The following is a 22,550-nucleotide window of genomic DNA, read 5'->3' on the forward strand; positions in this document are numbered from 1 at the left end:
GCTTAGGAGGAATGACATGCATTGTTCTCCCTGAAAGATCAGGCATGTGTTCATTGCAAAAAAAAATTCAGAAAGCTAAGAAAAGTACACAGAAAACACTGGGCGCCTTTCCCAAGGCAGGGATGAGGAAGGAGTCCCAGTAAGAGCCCCACCTAGTTGATAGCTCCCTGCTTTTATACTGAGGTAGGGAGCAGAGTGGCTACCCCATTCACATCAGAGCAGTGGGCCAGACAGGTCACCAGCAGCACCTCACCTGGCCAGAGGAGTGGCGAGGGATGGTGCCTTCCTGGCCCCCGATATGTCATAACTGGCGTGGGTGCTCGCGCAGGGTAGGGCCAGACTTCCCCAGCACCACTGAGACCAACACAGCAGCACCTTCTGGTTCTCAGGAACCTAGGCCTGTTCTTCGGGCCGCCATCGGGCTTGGGCACTGCACACGGCCCATTAGAGGTGATGGCCCCGCGGGCACAGGGCAAGCTCCATCTCCTCCGGCCCTGGAGGTTCCCATGGCGCCCGCGGGAGTCGCTCACCGACCATGCGCGCCCCCGTGACCGGTGACCTGCAGCCAGGTTCGGGGGGAGGGGACCCACGCGGGCCCAAGGCTGCTCTCCTGAAGGGCGTGGGGCCCAGGACCCGAGTCAGGCAGCCCCATCCTGGGTGTAGGTCCTGAACGCTCTCCGGAGGGGCGCACCCCCACCCCCACCCCATCCCCTGCCGCGGAACTTGGTCCTCAGGAGAGGTGACATTTTGCATCTGTGTGAGAGGGACTCAGATGAGGCCTGGGGCACCAGGACAAGGAGCGGGGAACCAGAGAGCAGGTAACCTAGGGGCTGGGCCTGGAGCGGGGCAGGCATCCATCGCCGCCTTCCCCGCCCACTACGCCCAAGTCAACAATGATGCAGAGCTGGTGGGCTGGGCCTTCCAAGATAAGCCCAGGAAGTGGGGCGGGGACACAGAGTACCGCTGAGAACCCTCGGACCCTGCGGGGCGAGAGCGGAGGCAGTCTAGGCCAGAGCGGTGCTGGCCAAGGCAAACCAGCTCAGTGCCCTTCAGACTCCAAGTCCGGATGCGTGGGAGGGTGGCCGAGCAGGAGGAGGGGGTGGCAGAGCCCCCTCCTTGTTCTGAGTAGGAGGAAGAAAGAGGCTGGTACCGCCTCCTCCTGGTAGCATACTAACTGCCTGTGAGCCCTGCTCAGGGCCTCGGTGTCCTCTCTGTGTGTCAAGGGCCTGATCCCATGGAGCTTGTCCACACCAGACACAAAAGAGTGCTGCTTATCTACGCCTCAGGCCAGGCCCTGGGCCCCCTGCCATTTCTCTGGGCTCACAGGTTACAGGGGAGGCTGTTCTGGAGTAGGGCAGTTATGCCCACCCAAGTTCTTCTGGGTCCCAGAGACCCAGAGATTTCTAAGGGGACGGTTCTTGGAGAGGTCCTTGTACCTCCCCCAACTAAGCTGCTGAGGCTGCATGGTGCCAGGTGGGGTGTCCTGCCCTGCCTACAATAGACATGGAAGGAGATGCCATTTTGGTTGAGTCCAGAATGTGGAAAAGGAACCACGGGAAGATCGAGGGGAGAGGCCTATAGGCAAAAGAAACAAGTGCAAAGATCCAGAGACTAGAATGAGGTTGGCATCTTAAGAGACACAGGAATTCTGTAGCTGGAACATAGAACTGGGGAGAAAGATAGGAGATGCAGCCAAACGGACAGGCAACTGGGGATATTATTTTAGGGATGCCAGTGGAAGATCTGAAGCAGGGGAGTGCCATGATCTGATTTATGGCTGAACCATCTCTCTGGCCATGGTGGGAAGATGGACATAGGGGTCAGAGAGACTGATGCAGGAGCTCATAGTACCAACTAGTGTGAGAGGCTACCTCCCAGAGTGGGCTGGCCAGGCCCAGGAGCCCAGAAGAACCAACCACTGGCCAGCCTGGTGGGTGTGAGGGAAGAAGAGGAACTTGGGATGGCTCTCAGGTTTGGAGCCTGGAGCAACCAGCTATATGTTTCTGCCCTTTTCAGAGGCTGAGGAGGTAGATCTGAACGAGGCCTGACATGAATGTCAAGCATGAAGGCAGACGTGCCAGGAGAAACGTGACCAGATGAAGGAGATGGATGGAGGCTAAGGGGGGTTGGGAAGAGTGGGAGTCGGGGTCAGAAGGGACACTAGCGTTTCCATGGTGTTTAAAGCCTGGGGACTGGAACTTGGGAAGAAAATAGAAAGGAGACAAGAGTGAAGGCCTGAGCTCTGCGCCTGCTGACACTGAAAGGCCCCAAAGGAGACCATGGAGCAGCCAGTGCAGTGGGGAAAAAACTTGGAGCAGATTCAAGGGGAAGGGGTGGTCAGCAAGGCTCTGGTTATAGGGGGTGGTGGTAAGGTGAAGACAGGGAGTCAACCCCCGGCTTTTTGGACTCTGGCACCTAGGAAAGAAACATTTGCAGGGAATGAGGAACAAAGACCAACCAGAATGAGCAGAGAAGTTGAGATGGGGAGAAGTGAGTGCACAGCATTTTGCTGGACACCAGACAAAAGGAGCCGGGAAACAGGTGCTCAGGTAAGCAGAGCCAAACTTACACATGCATGCACTGCGCACGCGCAGGTCCCAAAAGGAAATGGGGGCTCAAAAAGGCATTCTCCCACACACGAGGTCAGACACACACAGGTATTGGCCAAGTGCCCTGTGACACGGGCCTGCATTCATACACAGGGACCCAGTAACTCTATCTATTAAACAGTCACACACTGGCAGTACATCCTCCCAGGCACAGTTGGACCTAGATTTCCTGGAGTCGCCCCAACCTGTGACAGGGAGCAGTGGCAGTGAGCACTGAATATGGAGAAAGGGTCTTGGGGTCAATGGCAGCTTTCAGCAGTGTTTCTGCATTGGAAGGGGAGTCCACACTGGCTGCACTGTGGCTGGGACTGAGGCCGTAGTGACCCTGGAGTTTCTGGAAGGCTCTATTTCCAGCTCCTGCCACATCCCACAATCAGGAAGGAAAGGAAGGGGCAGCAGAGACGTGGGAGAGGCGGCTTTCCTGGCAAGAACTGGACTGGCCTCTCCCACGATGGGTATCAGGGCTCCCTATGGAGGGCTGTGCCGGGCAGTGAGCCCAGCTTAGGCTGTGGAGGATAGTGGAGGTGCAGGAGGGAGCCCCGGCCACCTTCTCCCACCTTCTGAAGTGACCTGGGTGTCACAGAGCCAGACTGCCAACCCACCCCGCAATAAATAGCCTTGGTCCTGCTTCCTCCTAAAGTTTCCTGGGGTGGCCTGGCCTACTGGAGGTCAGGGATCAGGGGCTGTCAGAAGGGAAGTCACAGTGGCTTCCTCAGCCCACATCTCAGCACAGCCCAGGCCTCCACCCCCTGCTTTCTCTGGCCACCAGTCCAGCCGTGGCCCTGGGGACAGGACTGGCTCCTCTCAGAGAGCTGGGTCAGTATTTGTTGACTGACTAACTGATTGACGCAGTGTGAATGCCCGCGCCCGCCAAGTGCTGAGGTATGTTCTGCTGGGCCAGATGGGGACAGGGATTGAGTTACAGTGGCGATGGGCAGAGCCTGGCCCCAGGCCAAGCCCAGCACTGCCCACGGGCAGGGTGAAGGCTGGAGCAGTTTCCAGTAGGTAGGCTGGGTGGGGAGGAGACTCCCGGGGCCAGGGTGGGAGGGCTGCTCCGAATCAGGAGTGTACCACGTGGGGTCACTGGGCTCAGGATCGCCCAGGGGCCCAGCAGAGCTGGGGAGGCAGCGGAGCAACCCAGCAGGTGAGAACACTGGTGGGGACAGGGAAGCTGCCCAGAGCAGCTCTGGGTGGAGCGGGGCCCGGGGGGTGGGGAGGAAGTGGCAGATTTTCTATGGGATGGGGGTGTCTGTCCCCCAGAGTCCATACCCTGGGGGCCCCAGGCCTTCCCCCCTCCTCCCACTCCGGCAGGCAGCACCCCCCTCCCTTCCTGGAAGTCCGGCCAAGTGACCTCAGAGTCTGCCCCTTCACAGGTACACCCCGGGGAGAAAAGGGGCAGCAGGAGGAGCTCTGGATAAAGACGGGTGCGGGGAGCAGGGGTAAGGGGGGGAATGAGGGGACCCTGGGGGAGGGTGGGGGCCCCGGGGAGAGAAGGGGGCACCTGGATGGGAGGAGAACCCGGGGAGAGGAAGAGAGGCTAGGGCAGAGAGGGTTCACTGGGGGAGGAAAGAGGTGGGAGAGGGGGCGCCAGGGGACAGATCAGGACGTCTGGAGAGAGAAGCGTACACAGAGGGGCGGGGGAGCCAATATAGAAGGGGGCGCTGGGGAGAGAGGATGCGTGGGGGAAGCTGGGGGCACCCAGGGAAGGAGGGGGCACCAGGAGAGAAGAGCAAGTCAGAGGAGGAACTGGGCATCCGAGAGAGAAAGCAGGCCGTGGGGGCCAGGGTGAGCCCCCAGGGAAGAGGACGGGGCTTCCAGCAGGAGAGGGCACAGGGGGGGTGTTCCCACTCAGGGTGGGTGATGGAAGGGGAAGAGGGGACATGCTTGGGTGCGAGAGCCTGGGGGTCAGAAGGGGCCCTCTAGGGAGGAAGGGACCGCCTGGGGGAAGAAGAGGGTGCTGGGGAGAGAGGGCCCCCACACTTGGAGCACCCCTTCTCCACCCCCCAGCACCCAGGTGGAAGACAGGTGACATGGGATGAGGCCTCAGGCCCTGGGAGCCTGAGAGTGTGACTCCCCAGGCTAGCAATGGATATCGGGGCGCCCTGTGAGCCCCTTGGGGGTGATGCTGCCCCCACCCAGTGACACCAGCCCAGTCCCACTTTCTGGCCACAGCCTGACTTCCCTGCTCTGCTGAGCCAGCCAGGCTTCCTGTCCCTCTGTCACTGCTTCCCAGTTACAGCTCCTAGTCTGTACCTCTGGTCACTGCCTGCCCATGCCCTGGTTGCTGTCACTAGTCACTGCTTCTGCCCGACACCGCCGAATGTCACTATGCCTGTCACTTGACCTCACTGCATGTTTCCCTTGAGACCACCATTACACGGTCACCAGGTCTGCCCGTCGCTCAGGGCACTGCCACAGCAGTTCTGGGTGCAGTGAGAGCACACGGTCACTCCATCCACTCTCCCCTCCGCAGTCATGGGCTGAGGACCTTCAGGGTGTCAGGCAGTGGGAGCCGGCAGTAAATAAGAGAAGTCCCTGGCCCCGGAATCCTGTGCTCTAGTGAGGGAGACCAGGCCATCAGCACTCGGGTACTCCAGCTTGGGTTTAGGAGGCAGCTCTAGCCCCACAGGAACCCCCTTCCCCCTCCCCACCCCCCTTCCCCTGGGTGGCTCCCTCCCCCACCCCTCCCCACCCCACACACATCCATGGCCACCTCTGCCCTCTTTGAGAGGATTGGTTCTTTCCCAGTATGAGCTCACCAGGGCCTGGGCCCAGCCCGGCTAAAGACGTAAGGAATGTGGGCCACTCTCAGTGGCCCCTGTTGCACTATGCCTCTGATTCTGTAACTCTGTATCTCCCCTGCCACTTCCTTTCCCCTGGTCATGCAGAGTCAAGGCTGTTCCTCCTGCGATACAACACACTGGAGTGGAGTAGGGAGGGGAAGGGAGAGGAGTGACCACCACACCAGGGCCCCTAGAGGGGAGAAATTCAGAAAGAACGGGCTTCTGGATCTATGAGGCAAAGCAGCAGCAAGGAGGAAAAGCTGCAGCTGGTGGGATTTAGAGGTCAAAAGAACTTCCACCCGTGAACCAATGACCAAATCTCAGGCAGAGGATTCTGAAGGAGGTGTGCAGGGAAGCCTGGGGTCGTTAAGAGTCACCTGCCGACATGCAACAAAATCCAGAGCTCCCTTCTTCCCCAGATCCTTCTCATTCCACTCCTCTCTCCTGTGCACACTTGGAACCATGGACCACAACAAAGTTGCTGTTTGGAGAGCCAATGGCTGTTTGCAGTCTGTGTGTATTAAGCGTTCAGCTGTGTATCAAGAATCTGAGAGTGTTTTAGCCTGATTTACCCAAGCTGCTTGTGTTGGCTAAGCCTATTACTTGCTGCAGTGTCTGTCACCTTCTTCAGTGTCAGGCTGTATGTTCAGAGTCTGTCCTGGGTTTGCAGAATCTTCATCTTCCCTGCCAAGCCTCTTTCTGTCCTAAGCCTGTTTGGAGAATCTGTCTTTTTTCAGAAGCTGAGTCTTTTTAAACAGTCTGTCCCTCTTTCCTCATGGATAAGATACTTTCTTTTTTAATTGCAAAAGCTGCCCTGCATGCAAACCTCTCCCTGTCTGCAGAGCTGGTCTCACGTCCTTGGCTGGTACATCTCTTTCTGCCAAAAGACACTATCCTTGTTTTCAAAGATTTGTCTGTTTTCAGCACCTGTCCAAGTCAGCAGAACCTGTTTCCTTGGCAGGAAGTATCTCTGTATCTAGACTGTGTCCCTGCTCATAGAGTCTTTTCCTCTTTCAGAGCCAGGTTCTGTCTGCAGAACCTGAGCCCTGTTTGTACGGTCTGGGGCGTTTTTCCGGGCCTTTACCTATTTGCACAGCCTATCTGAACTTGCCTGGATAGAAACTCTGTCTGCAGGCTCTACTTCTACAAAGAGTTCCCACCACCAGGGGTCGCTGTGTCTGTGAGCGCCTCTGTCTTTCTGTAGAGCCCATCCCTGTTGGCAGAGCCCATGTCAGTCTGCATGGTCTATTCTTTGCATGTGTACTTTTTAACAGGACCTGTTCCTATTCACGGAGTCTTTATCTGTTTCTAGAACTCATCCTTTTCTTAAGCCTGTCCCTGTTTGCAGAACCTGGGCTCTCTACAGAACCCAGCCCTGTTTCAATATCTTGCCCATGTTTGGAGCATCTGTGCTGGACCACAGAGCTGATTTCCCAGCTGGCTCCCTTCAGCATATCCTGCCCTTTCTAAAGACGTCACTATTAACAGAGGCTGTCTGTTTGCAGAGCCTGCGTAGGCTCACAAGACCTCTCCCTGTCTGCCAAGACTCTGTCTCTAAGGGCCTTGTCTACAGAGCCTGTGTCTTTTCACAGAGCCTAAGTCTCTCGGCAGAGCTCATGACTGCTTGCCCAGCGTGTTTCCATCTCCCTGTGTGCAGGATTTGAGGCTGTTTCCCACGGCTGTCCCTGCATGCTGAGCCTGACCATGCCTAGAGAGCTTTGGCCTGTTTCAGAGTTGCCTCTGTCTGAGAAGCACATCTCTGACTTGTAACTCTGCCTGTTTACAGAGCCTTGCCTATCTGTGTGCCTGTTCATATCTGCAGAGTCTGTACTTTTCTGCAAAAAGTCCCTGTCTTAAGAGTTCTTCCCCATCCACAAAGACTTGCAGAGACTTTCCCATTTCTGAAAAGCTCCTCCATACCAGCAGAACCCAGGACTGTTCACAGAGCTTTTGTCAGCATTCACAGCCTTTGCTTGTTTGCCCAGCCTGTCTGAATTTCCCCAAGTACAGTCTGTGTCTCTTCACACAGGTCGTCCTTTCAAAGGTGGTGTCTGTTGACAGAACTCATCTTTGTCAGGAGAACCTGTGCCTGTTCCATCCCTTTCTTGGGTCTCAGGAAGCTGTCCCTGTTTGCAGAGCCTGTGCTTGTACACAGAGCCTTTTCTCTACAGGTGCTGTGTCTCTTTGCACGGCCACCTCCCAGCTGTCTGAAAGACCTTCGCTTATTTGCCTTGTGTGCAGAGCCTGTCTTGCCTACAGGATTCTGTCTTACTTCAAGAGCCGTGTCCCTGTTGGCAGAGCCTGTCCCTGCCTGCAGCACCTGTTGTTACTAAGCAGAGCCCTCGCCCTCTGCAAGCCTATCACCATCCACAGTGCCTGTCTCTGGCTACAGATCCTACATCTGTCTGTTTTGAGCTCTGTCTGTTGGCAGAGGTGGTCCATAGACTCAAAGCCTATCGTCGTCCACCAAGCTCAGCCTTTTTACAAGAGCGCAAACACAGACCACAAGCTAGGTCCCTGTTTGCAAAGCCTCTGTGCTGACATCTGCAGTACCTGTCCTGGTTTTCTGGCGCTTGTGTTTATGCAGCCCTCGTCATGAGAGGCACAGGCCATGATGAAGGGGCTTTGGAGAACTGTGGGTGGGGAGAGCTCCTGCTTGGAGCCCAGAGTTCCAGGGGGCGACCGGGCCTGAAGACTCCGGCTCCTGCTTCCTCTCTCACTCCCTCCTCATCTAGGATGGACACCAGGAGGGGCCTCTCTGACATTGAGAGTCACAGGGACCTCCACATATGGATCATTGAGGTGAGCGACACGACCAGACAGAAGAACTGGTGACAGAGAGAGTGTTCGGGTCTCTGAGACTAGGTTTCTCCCACCCCAGAGGGTCATGGTTGCAGGGAGGGGCTCTCCTGAGTCCTCACGAGGCACCCTCCTCTCCCAGAACCTGCAGATGGTGCCGGTCCCCGAGCTGGCTTATGGGAACTTCTTCGAGAAGCACTGCTATGTCGTTCTGCACGTGAGCACTTGAGGAGCCTTTTGGGGGACTGGGCGGGGGGAGGGGCACAGCCCACTGAGGGCTCTGATGATGCAGATTAAGCTCCACCCCGGGAAGAGGCAGGCTGGGAGCCCAAGAGTCGCATCCCACAAGGAGGCTGCTGCTGCTGTTGAGGGCTGTTTACCCTTTTCCCTCCTCATTCTCCCTCTCTTACCTGTGGGAGCACCCAACCAGTCTCCCCGAAGCCCTTGCTACCTCCTTCACCTTGGGCCCCAGCCCACCCCACCCCACCCACCCCTGGAACCTCAGCCCCCTACCACACACACACAGACTCTTGGGCCCTAGGTCCCCCAGAGCCTGAAGGCCACGCCAGGGGTGCCCAAAGACCTGCACTACTGGGTCGGCAAGATGGCGGGAGTGGGGGCGCAGGACGCGCCGGGCTCCTTCCTGCAGCACCTGAAGGAGGCGCTGGGTGGCGCCACCGTGCAGCACCGCGAGGTGCAAGGCCACGAGTCCGCCTGTTTCCGAAGCTACTTCCGCTCGGGAATCATGTGAGTGAGACGGGCAGGGGGCTGAGAGGGCCGGAAGCCGTGGGGTGGCTGGCAGCTGGGGCAAGTGGCTTCCCCATCACAGTGTGTGGGGTGTGTTGGGGGTTTGTTTTTTCTTTGATATAGAAATCATACCATACAACCTACCCATATGAAATCCGCAATTCAGTATTCATAGTATAACCACAGACTTGTGTGATCCATCACCACAGTTTTAGAACATTTTCCTCACTCCCCCAAGAAGCCCCCTACCCTTTAGCATCACTCCCCATTTCCTCCTATACTTCTTCCCTCCATCTGTTTAGATTTATCTCTTCTGGACATTTTACTTAAATAGAATTAGACAATGCCGTGTATGCCTATACCACATTTTATTTGTTTTCATCACTTAATGGACATTTGGCTTGTTTCGACTGTTCAGCTGTTACGGGTAATACTGTTGTGAACATTGGTATACAAGTTTGGGCTAGTTTTTGCCCCCATTTTTATTGAGATACACAGTACTGTATCAGTTTAAGGTGTACAGCATAATGGTTTTACTTGCGTGTATCGTGAAGTGATTACTGCAATAAGTTTACTCACCATCCATTATTGTATATAAATCTTTGTGTGGACATTTGTTTTTCATTTGTCTTGGGTGTATACCCAGGAGTGGACCCCAGTTTTGTTTTGAGTTTGCTTTTGTGTTACCATGCCCAGTATAAATATGTCTTTTGTTGTTAATTGCTTCAAACATGTATTTAATTACCAAATGCATTGAACCATAGGAAACTGCCAGTATTCAATCATTCTGTTGAACCAAATACATGTAAATAGTATGTACATAAATGCATGCACACATGTATACATGCACGTGCAGAAAACATGCCAGCCCATATATGTCCACCTACCGGTGGGCACACATCAGTGAGTATTCATGTCCACCTACACACACATACACAGTTATGTGAATTCCATGCATACACATCTATACTCACACGGATATAGATACACATACCCCACATGCATACATGGATATACACGTGCAGGTGTCCACATATCTACACATGGATAAGCACATGCACAGTCCTGCCCCCATATGCTTGCACACACATGTTCATATCTACTTGCACATGTTAAATAGGCACATGTATGTCCCCACATGTGTGCATGCCCATATTCATGTCTGCTCTCACTGCCACCCATGGCAGCATGTGGTCTCACGTGGGACCCTGTGCTCTCCTCAGCTACAGGAAGGGAGGCCTGGCCTCTGCCCTCAAGCATGTGGAGACCAATATGTACAACATCCAACGACTGCTGCACATCCGAGGGGGGAAGCATGTGTCGGCCACTGAGGTGAGAGCTGCAAGGGATGCAGCCTGACCTTAGACTCAGCTGGACTACATGTCCTGGAGTGTCAGGAGATATGGAGGGTGGTGGGGGCGGTGAGGGGAACGTGGGCGGTCAGCATTCCCCAGTGGCCCATCCTGATGAGGAGAGAGAAGGCAGAGCCCGGCTTCCAGCCCCGCCTCTGCTGCATTTCCTCTGACTCTCGGTCTCCTCATGGTCCTGGAGCACATTAAGACCTAGGACAGTGAGGCAGATGAGACGATGCACCTGGGTGGCCCCGGCAAGCAGCACAATGAGAGAGAGCATGATCTGGGGAGGTGCACGGCCCCACACTCTCATACACATCGTCATTGCTACCCATAGGCACACACAGCCTCTCCCACTGCTACCCCAGAGCCACTCGGCCCATTGGGAGCCTTTGTGCAAATTAGACCTGAGTGCTCCTTACTTCCGTCAGGATATTGATGGAAAATACTGATCTTGTGAGAACAAGATGGTCTACTGCCATCCAGTGTAATGAACGGTCAGGAATCTGACAACTGCATTATGAACGGTGCCCCCGAATTGTGCACGTTACTGTCTACACGCTTCTGGGACTCACAGACAGTCCCGCCCAGGCTCATGCAGCGTCACCCATAGATTCAGTGACCGTACATCCAGGTCATGCAGGGCCACCATGCAGCCCCGGGTTTTGCCTGTTAGCCTGCCATCATTATTCAGAGCTCCCACTTTTACTCTCAAAAGTGCCTCTGTTGGGGTGATAATTGCCCTTAGCCACAGATAACACACTGTCTCCTACACAGGCACACGTGCACTGTCACCCAGGAGCACACACAGCAACACACTTGGAGAAACGGACGCGTGAGCCCTGCTTGTATCCATGTGTCCACGTACACATGCCCTGCTGGGGACATGCGCTGAGAAGTGTCAGATTCAGTCATGTTCACCCTGTGAAAGGAAGCATAACTGTAGTCATAGACACCCAGAGACGCACCCAGCCACACCCACACAGTGACCCTCGAGGTCTCACGTGCTTACACAGATGTGTGCCTACACACAGCTCACACATACACCACACACACTACACCACACTCATACATACAGCTAGCTGCACACAAGTGACAACACCTGAGCTATGCTCACATGGGCAGGGGCTGCCTGCGGGCCCTTCCCGGGGTCCAGGTAGTACGACCCCCCTGTCTCCTCCCTGACCCTGGCCCTCGCAGGTGGAGCTCTCCTGGCACAGCTTCAACAAGAGTGACGTCTTCCTGCTGGACCTGGGGAAGATGATGATCCAGTGGAATGGGCCCAAGGCCAGCGCGGCCAGGAAGGCGCGGGTCAGTGTCCGCCCCAGGAACACTGCGGGGCTTGGGGGGAGGGGTGGTCATCCATGGGCCCATCCTCCAGCCACCCCAGGAGCTGGGCGTGGCTCTCCGCCCAGGAAGCTGAGAAACACCTACAAGCTGAGTCCAGCTTCCGCACTGGGGGTACCCCTGGATACTGGGATCAGGGGGTACCTCTCCAGGCCCCCCACCTCTGGGAGCTGAGCAGTGACAGGAAGGGTCTGAGATGGACTGTCTGAGAGGTGAGGGGGGCATGCTGGGGAGGCCCTGACTTCCAGCTCTGGTCCTGCAGGGCCTGGCCCTGACCCATAGCCTCCGGGACAGGGAGCGTGGTAGTCGTGCACAGGTCTACGTGGTGGATAATGAGGCTGAAGCTACTGACCTCATGGAGATCGTGGAAGCTGTGCTGGGCCGCAGAGTGGGCAACCTGTACGCCGCCATGCCCAGCAAGAGGATGAATCAGCTGCAGAAGGCCAATGTCCACCTCTACCAGTGAGCAGACCTTGGGAGTGGGCAGGATGGGTGGAATAGCCCAGATGGGTGTGTCCATCGTTACTGCAGTAACATGGTGCCTCTAGGAAAGGCTCTTGGCTGCCTGGAGCAGGCCATGAGGCACCTTAGACTCAGCCTGTACTCTTGCATGGCTGCCTTTTTGAGAAACCCATTGTACAGACAAGGTGACTGAGGCCCTGAAAAGGCCAGGGCACTGCCTAAGGCTTCACAGCAAAGCTGCGGTCCTCAACTCAGGAACCCAGCCCCCAAGCCTTCTGCCTCTGGAGGAAGGAGGGGAGGTAGCAGCCGGAGTGGAGCCAGGCCAGGAAGGGGCTGAGCTGCCCACATCTGCATGCCTGCCCCCTAGAGTCTTCCAGAAGAGCAAGGATCTGGTGGTCCAAGAGTTGTCAACCTGCCCATTGACCCAAGACCTACTTCAGGAGGAGGTGAGGCAGGCTTGGTCCCAGCCATCCCCACCCACTCCATAACTCCAGCCCAGTCTGGACCACGTACTGACCAGCCCCACTTCTGATCCCAGAACTGCTACATCCTGGATCAGGGTGGCTTCAAGATCTACATGTGGCAGGGACGCCTGGCCAGCCTCCAGGAGAGAGGGGCTGCCTTCAGGAGGGCTCTGGTGAGGCTGGGAGCCCTGTCTCAGAGGGTTGTTGTGTCGCCCTGGGGTCTGAAAATGGGAGACATCTGTGTCCTGGGGTCTAAAGAGAGGTGTAGTCTGCCCTGGGGCCAGGAGGGGGATACCTCCTGCCCTTGGACCCCTGTCTGATGGAGGAGAATATAACCCGGTCCTGGGGTCCAAGCCTGGAGACCCACCGTCCTATCTGAGGGAGGAGACACACTCTGACCAAAGATCCCAGAGGAACACACGGCCCCTCTCTGGGGTACCACAGGTTTGTGGTACCCTGGAAGCCCTGACAGGGAAAGACCAGATAGCATCCAAGAAGCCCTGTGTAAAAGGGGGGTGTGGGGGACCTACCTTGAGGTCTGAGGATTCTCCGACACTGGGCCCTCCTTCCTTTTCCAGGAGGGGAGGCAGGGTTCTACCTGGGGTCTGAGGGGCGGTTATAGCCCGCCCTTCCGGAGGCCCGGAGTAAGGGGAACCTGCCTGTCCTCGGGGACCTCGGAGAAGTCGGTAGTGTCGGAGCCAGCTCCTTATGCGGGTCAGGAGCTCAGTTAATTACTGCTGCTCAGGGCACATCTGGCCCCGCAGGCCCTGCGGGGTAGAGTGGAGCAGTGGGCCCCTGGGCCACACGCCTGACACAACTCCCGCCGCAGAGCTTCATCCAGGCCAAGGGCTACCCGAGCTACACCAGAGTGGAGGTGATGGACGATGGCGCCGAGTCCGCCGGGTTCAAGCAGCTCTTCCGATCGTGGTCTGGGCAGCCGCGCAAGAACAAGAACTTTAGTGAGAGGCGTGGCCAGAGAGTGGGGCGGAGCTCCGAGCTGCAATGGGCTGGGCAAGGCCCGGAATATCCCAGAGAAGAGCGAGGGGTGTGGCTGGAGGGGGCTTTTTGCGTGGTGGGCGGGGCAAGACACCCTCTGTCCCACCCTCAGGTAAACTGCTTCAGGTGAAGCTAGATGTGGGCAAGCTGCACAGCCAGCCTGAGCTAGCCGCCCGGCTCAGGATGGTGGACGACGCTTCTGGGAGTGTGCAGGTGAGGGGCACTGGCTCGGCTGGGTGAAGATGTCTTCAGGTGAACCATGCGGCTGCTAAAGTGTCGCAGCTATGCTCTGGTGCACATCTGCACACAATCAGGGACCCTCGGGGGCATGTGTACATATACACACACCACCCCTGAACCAGCGCATACACATGGCAAGTATTGTCACAGACAACCATGGCCACTTGCTGGGTAACACCCATGGTGCTCAGCACATTAACATCTGGACAATTAATTGTGCCCTTTTGTTGTATGTTTGACACAACCATACCTATTATATTATAGACACATACACCTTTGTTATTGCACTTATCCACAGGTAGGTACACAGTTGCAAACATGCAGCTGTACAAACTCTACATCACACATGATCATACCCCCACACATCCAACCTTCAACACAGTCACACCCTGTCAGCCCCTTCTCTGGGCTCAGACAGATGTCCTGGGAGATGCAGGGTTTGGAGACTACTTCCAGGCTCTGTACAGGGCAGGGTTGCCTCTTGACTTACTGGGTCACGCCTGGTCAGGGCCCTTAATTTCTTCAGGACTCAGTTTTTTAAAAGACTCATTTCTTTTACATCTTTAAAATGGGGCTAAATCTGTGGTCCCACCTGGCCCCCAGGCTGGTGTGGGGGTGCTGTGAGATGATGGGAACAAGACAGCTGGGCCTGTTTGAGGAGGTGCTAGTTCTCAACGTAGGCCAAGGTCAGAGAAAATACTGTTTCTCCAAGGTTCCCTCCAACTTTTGCCCTGCTATGGATGGACGGTGGCAATGAGCGGGGAAGAGGCTGAGAATAGGGGGGCGGGGAGGAGGGAGAAAGGGTGACAGATTGGAGGACAGGGAGAGACCGAGAAGAGGAGACTGGGGGGGCGGGGGGAGAAGGCAGAGGAAGAAGACAGAAGCTAGAGGGAGGAGGGGATAGGGCAGAGCCAGAGGTGCGAAGGCCCAGGAGAGGAGAAAGGGAGTCAGAGAGGTGGGGAACCCAGGGAGAGCCGGACAGCCAGGAGAGAGAGAAAAGGAGAAACAGGAAAATGGAGATAAGGGCAAGGAAGGAAGGAAGGAGGGGTCATAGCCCAGACCCCAAGTACCAAGGCAGGCAGGGTACCCACCCACCCCAGCAGTCAGGGGACAGGCAGCCAGGGGGAGGGCCCAAGCCAGGAGGCCTGGCTGCAGGCTGAGTGCGGCTCCTGGAGGCATGGGACGGGAGTCAGCCTCTTCTGCAAAAAGCAGGATGCTGGGTGTTCTGGTCTTTTCCAGAGACTGCTGTCAGGCCTCAGGATGCCCAGATGTTGTTTCTTACTGCATCACAGTGAGCACTGTTACCCCCACTTTACAGGTGGGAAAAACTGAATCTCAGAGTGGATTCACTGCCCCTGTGGGTGACCAGGATCTGACCGGGGTCTGCCTGGCTTGGCTCCCCACAGGAAAAAGAAATCACGCTAAGTGTGACAGACCATTTCCCTTTCAGTCTTTGAACAGGCTTTACTTTTCTAAATGACACTTGAGAAAAGGAAATTTTTCCAAGAACCCCTGGGCCTTGCTTCCACCCAGCTTCTGCTCCCCTGGCCTGAGCAGCGAGCAGCAATGCAGGACCTTTCTGGCCCTCGCCCGGCTGTGGCTGGCGGGGTCAGGCTGGGGTGGCCTGAAGCATCCGAGGCAGCCTCTGGAGTCCTTCCTGCTTTTTTGTCGCAGGCGCTCCACACCAACTCAGAGCCCTGGCTGAGAGCAGCCTGGCACAGATGCAGGCCCCAGGGGTCCGTGGGGGGAGCAGAGAGCCTGGGGTGGGTGCACACCCCTGGGGGAGCCCCTTGCCTGCACAGGTGCGGCCTGCCTCTGGCAGCGGAGAGCTTCCTGGCTGGACAGGTGGGTGGGCTGGTTTAGGCAGAGGCACCACGTGTGTCTGTTGGCCCCCTGTTCCCCAGATGTGGTGTATCCAGGACTCACGCAGGCAGCCTGTGGACCCCACGCATCATGGACTGTTGTGCGCTGACAACTGCTACCTTGTCCTGTACACCTACCAGAAGATGGGCCTTGTCCAGCACGTCCTGTACCTGTGGCAGGTGCGCCGGCCTGAGTCGGGTGGCAGGCACCCTCAGGCCCTGAAGCGGAAGCCAAGGACGGGGTCTGGGACCTGCGCCAGGCCTCACCGCTCCCGCCCACAGGGCCTCCAGGCCACGGCACACAAGATCAGTGTCCTGAGGGGCCACGCCGAGGAGCTGGACCTGCGGTACTGTGGAGCCCTGGTGCAGGAGCACGTGACCATGGGCAGCGAGCCCCCCCACTTCCTCGCCATCTTCCAGGGCTGGCTTGTGATCTTCCAGGTGGGGCTCACCTCGCTGCCGCCGGCACAGCCTCCCCGCTCCTCTGTGCCCATGGCCCTTACATGCACGGGCTAAGCACCTTCGCTGCAGGCCAGGGGCCAGCCTACCGCCCCTCAGCTTCCTGGTGTTTGTCGGAGGCCCAGGCGCTCCAAGGGTGACCCCTGACCTAGTTTCCTCCCCCGTCCCCAGAGCCAACCACAGAACAGGGGCGCAGTGAGGAAGCTGAACAGAAGGGGAGCCAGGGCCTTGTCTGGGGTCACACACAGACCCAGCTGCTCCCCACTTTCCACCTTTAAGGCCTGGGCAATCCTTGCTCTGACCCCTCCAAGATGGGGTGAGGAATCCATTTAGAAAGGGCCTGGTCCCCTATTCCAGATTGAGGGGATCCTCCCACTACACACTCACAGGGTCCAGAAAGTGGACTGTAGCCCACCAGGCTCCTCCGTCCATGGGATTCTCCAGGCAAGAATACTGGAGTGGGTTGCCAATTCCTTCTCCAGGGGATCTTCCCGACCCAGGGATCGAACCCAGGAATTGAACCCGGGTCTCCCGCACTGGAGGCAGATGCTTTAACCTCTGAGCTACCAGGGAAGCCTCCAGAAAACAGAGGTAGCTTTAAGAAAGGGGGCCCTGGGTGCCAAGGTAGTGTAGCCCCCACTGGGAGAGGGAGGCAGCCCAGGATCCCTTGCCTCAGCCTGAGGCCCAATCCTCTCCTAGGGGCGCACCAGGCGCCGTGGGAAGGGGCAGCTGGCACCCGCCGTGAGCCTCTTCCACATCCAAGGCACTGACAGCTACAACACCCGGACCCTGGAGGTGCCAGCCCGCGCCTCAGCCCTCAACTCCAATGACGTCTTCCTGCTGGTGACAGCCAACCTCTGCTACCTCTGGTTTGGAAAGGTAACCCACGCCCGGGGCAGGGGCACCAGGCCAGGGAAGTCCACTCAGCAGCAGAGGCTGGACTTCAAGCCCAGCCTCGGACAGGCCAGGAGGGAGGCGGCAGAGAGCCACCTGCCCTTTCTGGAACCTGGGGGAAGTTACAATGTGACAAGTGGACAAGGGCGTTCACAGGTCAGAGCCAGGCCAGGCCCAGGCCGCCCCCCTCCTTCCGGCCTCGTTCAGGGACCACGTCCCTCCCCAAGTGTCTTGGGAAAAGGAGGAGGCCTCGTTCAGTTGTCAGGGTTTTCTCTGATCCTCCGCGCAAAACATGAATGATCCGCAAGTCTGGAGGTCTCCATCCTGTGCTCCGACCTGGAGAGGGTCCCTGTGACCTTGATCGCCTGAGGAGACAGAAGCGGGAGGCGGGGGTGCAGGGAGGAAGGGAGACCCTTGTTCACGTGTGCTTGGCCACAAGCCCAGGCCTCCCGTGACTCCCCCTCCCAGGGCCCCGTTAGTGGGGGATGAGGGGCTGGAGGTGAGGACCTCTCCCGCTGCAGGGCCTGACCCAGCTTTCTGCCTTCCAGGGCTGCAGCGGTGACCAGCGTGAGATGGCACGGACGGTGGTCACCATCATCTCCAGGGAGGACATGGAAATTGTGCTGGAGGGTCAGGAGCCTCCCGACTTCTGGGAGGCTCTGGGGGGCCGGGCGCCCTACCCCAGCAACAAGAGGTGACAAGGCTGGGAGGAGGGTGTTCTCCTGACCCAGAGGAGGAAACTGAGGCCCAAGAGGGTGGGTGATTAATTAAGGGTCACACAGGGAACTAGAGAGAGCCCAGGAGCACACCCCACTGGGGTGTGGGGAGCACACCCACCCTTGACTCCCCACTGACTTGTAGCGGGAAGATGCTGGGGAGAGCGATTCAGTGGCGCCCTCTGCTGGAGAAACGTGCTCCCTGCGTGGTCCCGTCCTGGACCATCACGTCCGCAGAGGGCCAGAGGGCAAAGCACCGTCCCTCAACCCCGCAGTTCCCACAGGTGGTGTCTCCAGTGTAATAGGACGTACGGGTAAACAGTGTGTGTGCAGTGTGCCAGAATAGTGTGCGTGTGGTGTGTAATTGGATAAGGAAGGGCAGAGTGAGGTCTCACCCGGCTCTGGAAGCAGAGTGCCTGTCTCTCTGTGTCTCTGGGACCTGGCCTGAGCGCCTACGTTCTGCCGTCCCTTCTCTCAGTCTGGGTTCCCTCCTCCTACACCTCCCACCTTCGGCCTGAGGCCTAGCTCCTGGGCTCCCAGCCCGGGGAGGGGCCAGCGGCTTCTCCCTCCTGGGGTAGTAGGAGTCCACCTGGGCCCCCGCTGCCCTCCCTCCCTCCACACTCAGCCAGCTGCCCCCTCCTTCCCGGAGCTCCTTCCCCGGGAAATTCACGGGGCAGCTTGTGCTTCGGCTGCCTGTGGGTAGACAGATCACCTAACCTGCTTTCTCCACTGGCACACGGAGGCCTGGAGACGGGCAGGCGTTTGGGGAGTGGATGCTGGGGTGGGGGAGCTCAGAGGAGGACCAGTGCCTCCTGCCCCAGGAGGCGTTGTGTCCCAGCCCCTGAGGGGTGCTGGAGGGGTGCTGTGCGGAGGGCTGGCTTGGCCCAGGCTGGCCAGAGGCCCAGGCCTCTCTGCGCCCCTCACAGCCTTGTGCCATGCTGGCCAGGCTCCCCGAGGATGTGTCCGACTTTCAGCCACGACTGTTTGAGTGCTCCTGCCAGACGGGCCCCCTGGTCCTCACAGAAGTAGTGTTCTTCAGCCAAGAGGACCTGGACAAGTATGGCGTCATGCTACTGGACACCTGGCAGGAGGTGCGGTCACCTGGGTGCCTGGGTGGGGTGTGAATGGGCTGTGTCTGCACCTGTCTGACTGGGTGAGAGTGTGTGTAACTGTGTGTTTCTAGCCATGTGACTGCATATAAGGCTGCGGGTGAGTGATTACCTTTGATATGGTGACACTGAGACCCTGAGTGACTGTGATCGTGTGACTGTGGATGAGACGCCGGGGATGACTCTGTCCCAGGAAGCCCGTGGGAGACTGTGGCTGTATGTCTCGGACTCACGTGGTTGTAACCAATTGTGGAGTTGGGTGTAATGTAACTGTGTGCCTTCTGAACGCATAAGTCCAGGCAACCAAGTGCCTGTGGCTGACATGTCAGTGCTGAGTGGGTGTCCACAAAGTGACTGCATGTGTGGATACGTATGTGTGTGTAGTGTCCATAAAGTGATTGTGTGTGTGTATATGTGTGTGTGTAGTGTCCATAAAGTGATTGTGTGTGTGTATATGTGTGTGTGTAGTGTCCATAAAGTGATTGTGTGTGTGTATATGTGTGTATGTGTGTGTGCGTGTAGTGGCCATAAAGGGATTGTGTGTGTTTATGTATGTGTGTGTAGTGGCCATAAAGTGATTATATGTGTGTATATATATGTGTGTATAGTGTCTCCATGTACCTGCATCTGATCTCTATTTTATTTATTTCCTCTCTGATCTTTACTATTTCCTTGCTGGTGCTGACTTTAGATTTTGTTCTTTTTCTAATCCTTGTAGGTGATAAGTTAGGTTGTTCGAGATTTTTCTAGTTTTCTTGAGGATGGCCTGTATCACCATGAACTTCCCTCTTAGGACTGCTTTGGCTGCATCCCATGAATTTTTGTATGGTTGTGTTTTCCTTGTCCTTTGTCGGTGTGCCTGCATTTGCCTGTGTGCGTGCAGCTGTGTGTAATGGCTGTGTGGTTGAGGAACTGGCTGTAAATGGCCAGACCAGCCAGGAGCGATGATGCTGTGCAAGAGAGACTGCGAAACTGGCTGAGGGTATGGGTGCCTGAGTGAATGTATTCATGCGACTGTGTAACCACGTTCCTGTGTGGCTGGATGCAGTGGTGTTTCAGGCTGTTTTCCAGGCTGTGCGATCCAGTATGACTGTGTTTAGATGCAGCTGTGTCTGTGTGTGGGTGATTGTGTGTGGCTGTGATTTGCCCTCTGTCTGAGTGGTGATGGACAGTTGTGTCTGTGTAGCTGTAGCCGTGTGTGTGTGTCTGGGACTCTGTGTGAGTGTGGCAGGGAGGCCTTTGGGCTCCCATCCCACTCAGAGCACAAGCAAAGCCCTGTGACCAGCAGCCCTGATTCTCCCTCTCACTCACTCTGCTCCAGCCACCATGTCCTCCTGGCTACTCGTCGAACATGGCAGCGCGCTCAGGGCCTTTGCACTGCTTGTGTCCTCGCTCAGAGCACTCCCCCCCACGCCCCACCTCCCTCGGATCTTGACTCAAACGTCACCTTTTCAGGAAGGCTGTCCCTGACTGAAGTGACGGTATCTCCCGCTTTACCACCACTCTTCTTTCCCTGCCTTATTTTGCTCCATCTGATATTCTGCATATTTTACTTATTTTTGTGCTTCCCCCAGCAAAATGAAAGCTCTGCAAGGGCAGGGATTTTCTCTGTGTCTTTTCCATGGTTCAGTCTCTCATCCCAAGACAGTGCCTGGCACACCGTTGGTACTCAGTAAATATGTGTGGATTGACTGCATACATGCATGCCTGTGAACCTCCTGGCATGTTTCCGGGTGTGTGGGTGTGTGGCCGGCCTGCTGGGTGGGTCTGGTTGGCTGGGATGTGTGGGGGGGGGGCTCTGAGACCACCTAATGGACAAGGCTGGGAGGGAAGAGGTCAGCTCCACCCACCCAAGGCCAGGCCCCCTCTGTGGCCCAGATCTTCCTGTGGTTGGGGGCAGCTGCCAGCGAGTGGAAGCAGGAGGCTGTGGCCTGGGGCCGGGAGTACCTGAAGACCCACCCGGCAGGGAGGAGCCTGGCCACACCCCTCGTGCTGGTCAAGCAGGGCCACGAGCCTCCCACCTTCACTGGATGGTTCTGCACCTGGGACCCCTACAAATGGAGTGTGAGTGATGCCTGAACTCCCCCATCCCCACCCTAATCCATGGGGAGGGGTCACCCTGGTATACTGAGGGGGAGCCATCATCCTGCCCAGGGGCCTCTGGTCTGTGGAGGGAACCTGATCCCTTTGTTGCCCCTCTATCAAGCCCCCATCCTGATTCTTGCCCCTAGAACACCCAGTCCTACGGGGAGGTGGTGGAGGGTGACCCGGGAGCAGTTTTTACCATCTCTGAGATAACAGCCATGAGTATTAGGGTCCCCCTTCCCTGGTGGCTCAGATAGTGAAGAATCTTCCTGCAATGCAGCAGACCTGGGTTTGATCCCTGGGTTGGGAAGATGCCCTGGAGGAGGGCATGACAACCTACTCCAGTATTCTTGCCTGGAGAATCCCTGTGGACAGAGGAGCCTGGTGGGCTACAGTCCATGGGGTCACAAAGAGTTGGACCCAACTGAGCAACTAACACACACACATACACACACACACTCGTGGGTTGGGGCTGGCATGGCCCAGAGGCCAGAATGAGCAGGGAAGGAGCCAGGCGCCAGAAGGGGCAGGAGTCGTATTGGGGGTGAGAGGACCAGGGGGCTCAGTGTGGCCTCCCGTGGGAGCCTATCCCCCAGCTCCCTGAGCCTGAGGCCCCTCTCCTGACAGGAGATCATCAGCTTCCGGCTGTCCAGATGGCCCGGCAATGACAGGGCAGGCCCGTTGGCCCTGGGGGCCTTCAAGAGCCCCGAGGACAGCTCCAAGAGCAAGCTGGAGCTGGGCCCCCGAGTGGGCAACAGCAGCAGGAGCACCAGCTGCAGCGCCAGCAGCAGCAGCTTCCAGAGCCGCCCCCGATCCCTGGGCAGCGGGGGCCTGCCCCGGGAACAGCTGATGCACCGGGCTGCCAAGGACCTGCCAGAGGGTGTGGACCCGGCCCACAAGGAGGTGGGTGCTCAGAGCCCCTGCCACTCCCAGTCCCCACACCCGTGCATGGAAAGCCGAGCTGCAGGCACCCAGGGCATGACCCACAGGTGGTGGGCAATGGGCGGCTGCCCTGGGAGATGAGTGTTGCAGATGGGGTGGTGGGCAGAGAGACATGGGAGAGGATGGCACCTCTGGGTGGGTGGGACAGGGCTGTGGCCTCAGCTGACACCCTGCCTCTGCGCCCACCCTCTCCTGCCCCCTCCCTGCCCCAGGCCTATCTCTCAGACTCTGATTTCCAAGATATCTTTGGGAAGTCCAAGGAGGAGTTCTACAGCATGGCCAGGTGGAGACAGCAGCAGGAGAAGAAGCAGCTCGGCCTCTTCTGAACCCAGGCCCTGCCCTGCCAGTGCCAGCCATAAGGCCCAGGCATGGGCACCTACCTGCGGGCACCTCCCTATAAACCCCTGAGCCTGAGGAGGCCCTCCTGGCACTCCCTCCTTGGAGACTCCTGGCCACTAAAATAAAAGCCGGTGGCTCTGACAAGGTGTGGTGAGTGGGCTTTCAGGGTTGGATCACTCAGGTCCGCCTCTTAGGGGAGTGGGCCTCTGGCACTGGGGTGGCGGGTGGACTGTGACATTCCAAAGCCTGAACCCTCCATGCCCTCCACCTTGAACAGGTTTGTTCCATGCTGGTTTGTTCTGCCCAGGGGAACAGGCACCCCTCCCACCCCTTGCTCCACTGTGA

At 57.4% G+C, this 22,550-nt stretch overlaps 1 protein-coding gene across 5 annotated transcripts; it reads left to right on the forward strand.

The window, feature by feature from the left end:
- The first annotated feature begins 496 nt into the window (after window positions 1-496).
- Window positions 497-22,346, forward strand: VILL (villin like). 5 transcript variants are annotated; one of them, XM_081527255.1, is made up of 21 exons: window positions 497-569; window positions 2,017-2,549; window positions 3,379-3,491; window positions 8,128-8,194; window positions 8,334-8,408; window positions 8,733-8,938; window positions 10,162-10,270; window positions 11,491-11,601; window positions 11,900-12,099; window positions 12,467-12,545; window positions 12,638-12,736; window positions 13,393-13,522; window positions 13,672-13,772; window positions 15,704-15,841; window positions 15,944-16,102; window positions 16,820-16,999; window positions 17,563-17,708; window positions 18,677-18,821; window positions 20,718-20,903; window positions 21,552-21,827; window positions 22,079-22,346. In XM_081527255.1, the coding sequence occupies exons 4-21, from the start codon at window positions 8,129-8,131 to the stop codon at window positions 22,190-22,192; spliced, it is 2,520 nt and encodes an 839-aa protein (XP_081383381.1). In that variant the 5' UTR covers window positions 497-569; window positions 2,017-2,549; window positions 3,379-3,491; window position 8,128; the 3' UTR covers window positions 22,193-22,346. The 5 variants fall into 5 exon arrangements, with proteins under 5 accessions (XP_081383381.1, XP_081383380.1, XP_081383379.1 ...); XM_081527253.1 differs by lacking the exons at window positions 497-569; window positions 2,017-2,549; window positions 3,379-3,491 and adding exons at window positions 3,722-3,753; window positions 3,921-3,982; XM_081527251.1 differs by lacking the exons at window positions 497-569; window positions 2,017-2,549; window positions 3,379-3,491 and adding exons at window positions 3,722-3,753; window positions 21,071-21,154 and having other exon boundaries at window positions 13,393-13,531.
- Window positions 22,347-22,550: the final 204 nt, after the last annotated feature.

Source organism: Giraffa tippelskirchi, chromosome 9 (assembly GCF_054371585.1).
Source record: "Giraffa tippelskirchi isolate mGirTip1 chromosome 9, T2T-mGirTip1v1.2.pri, whole genome shotgun sequence".
Classification (NCBI taxonomy): domain Eukaryota; kingdom Metazoa; phylum Chordata; class Mammalia; order Artiodactyla; family Giraffidae; genus Giraffa; species Giraffa tippelskirchi.

Bases quoted from the DNA above. Each gene is read 5' to 3' on its own strand.
- VILL (XM_081527251.1), top strand. From the start codon at position 8,129: ATGGACACCAGGAGGGGCCTCTCTGACATTGAGAGTCACAGGGACCTC. The intron at 13,532-13,671 runs GTGGCCAGAGAG...TCCCACCCTCAG, and splicing joins CAAGAACTTTAGTGAGAGGC to GTAAACTGCTTCAGGTGAAG. The intron at 17,709-18,676 runs GTGACAAGGCTG...CATGCTGGCCAG, and splicing joins CCCTACCCCAGCAACAAGAG to GCTCCCCGAGGATGTGTCCG.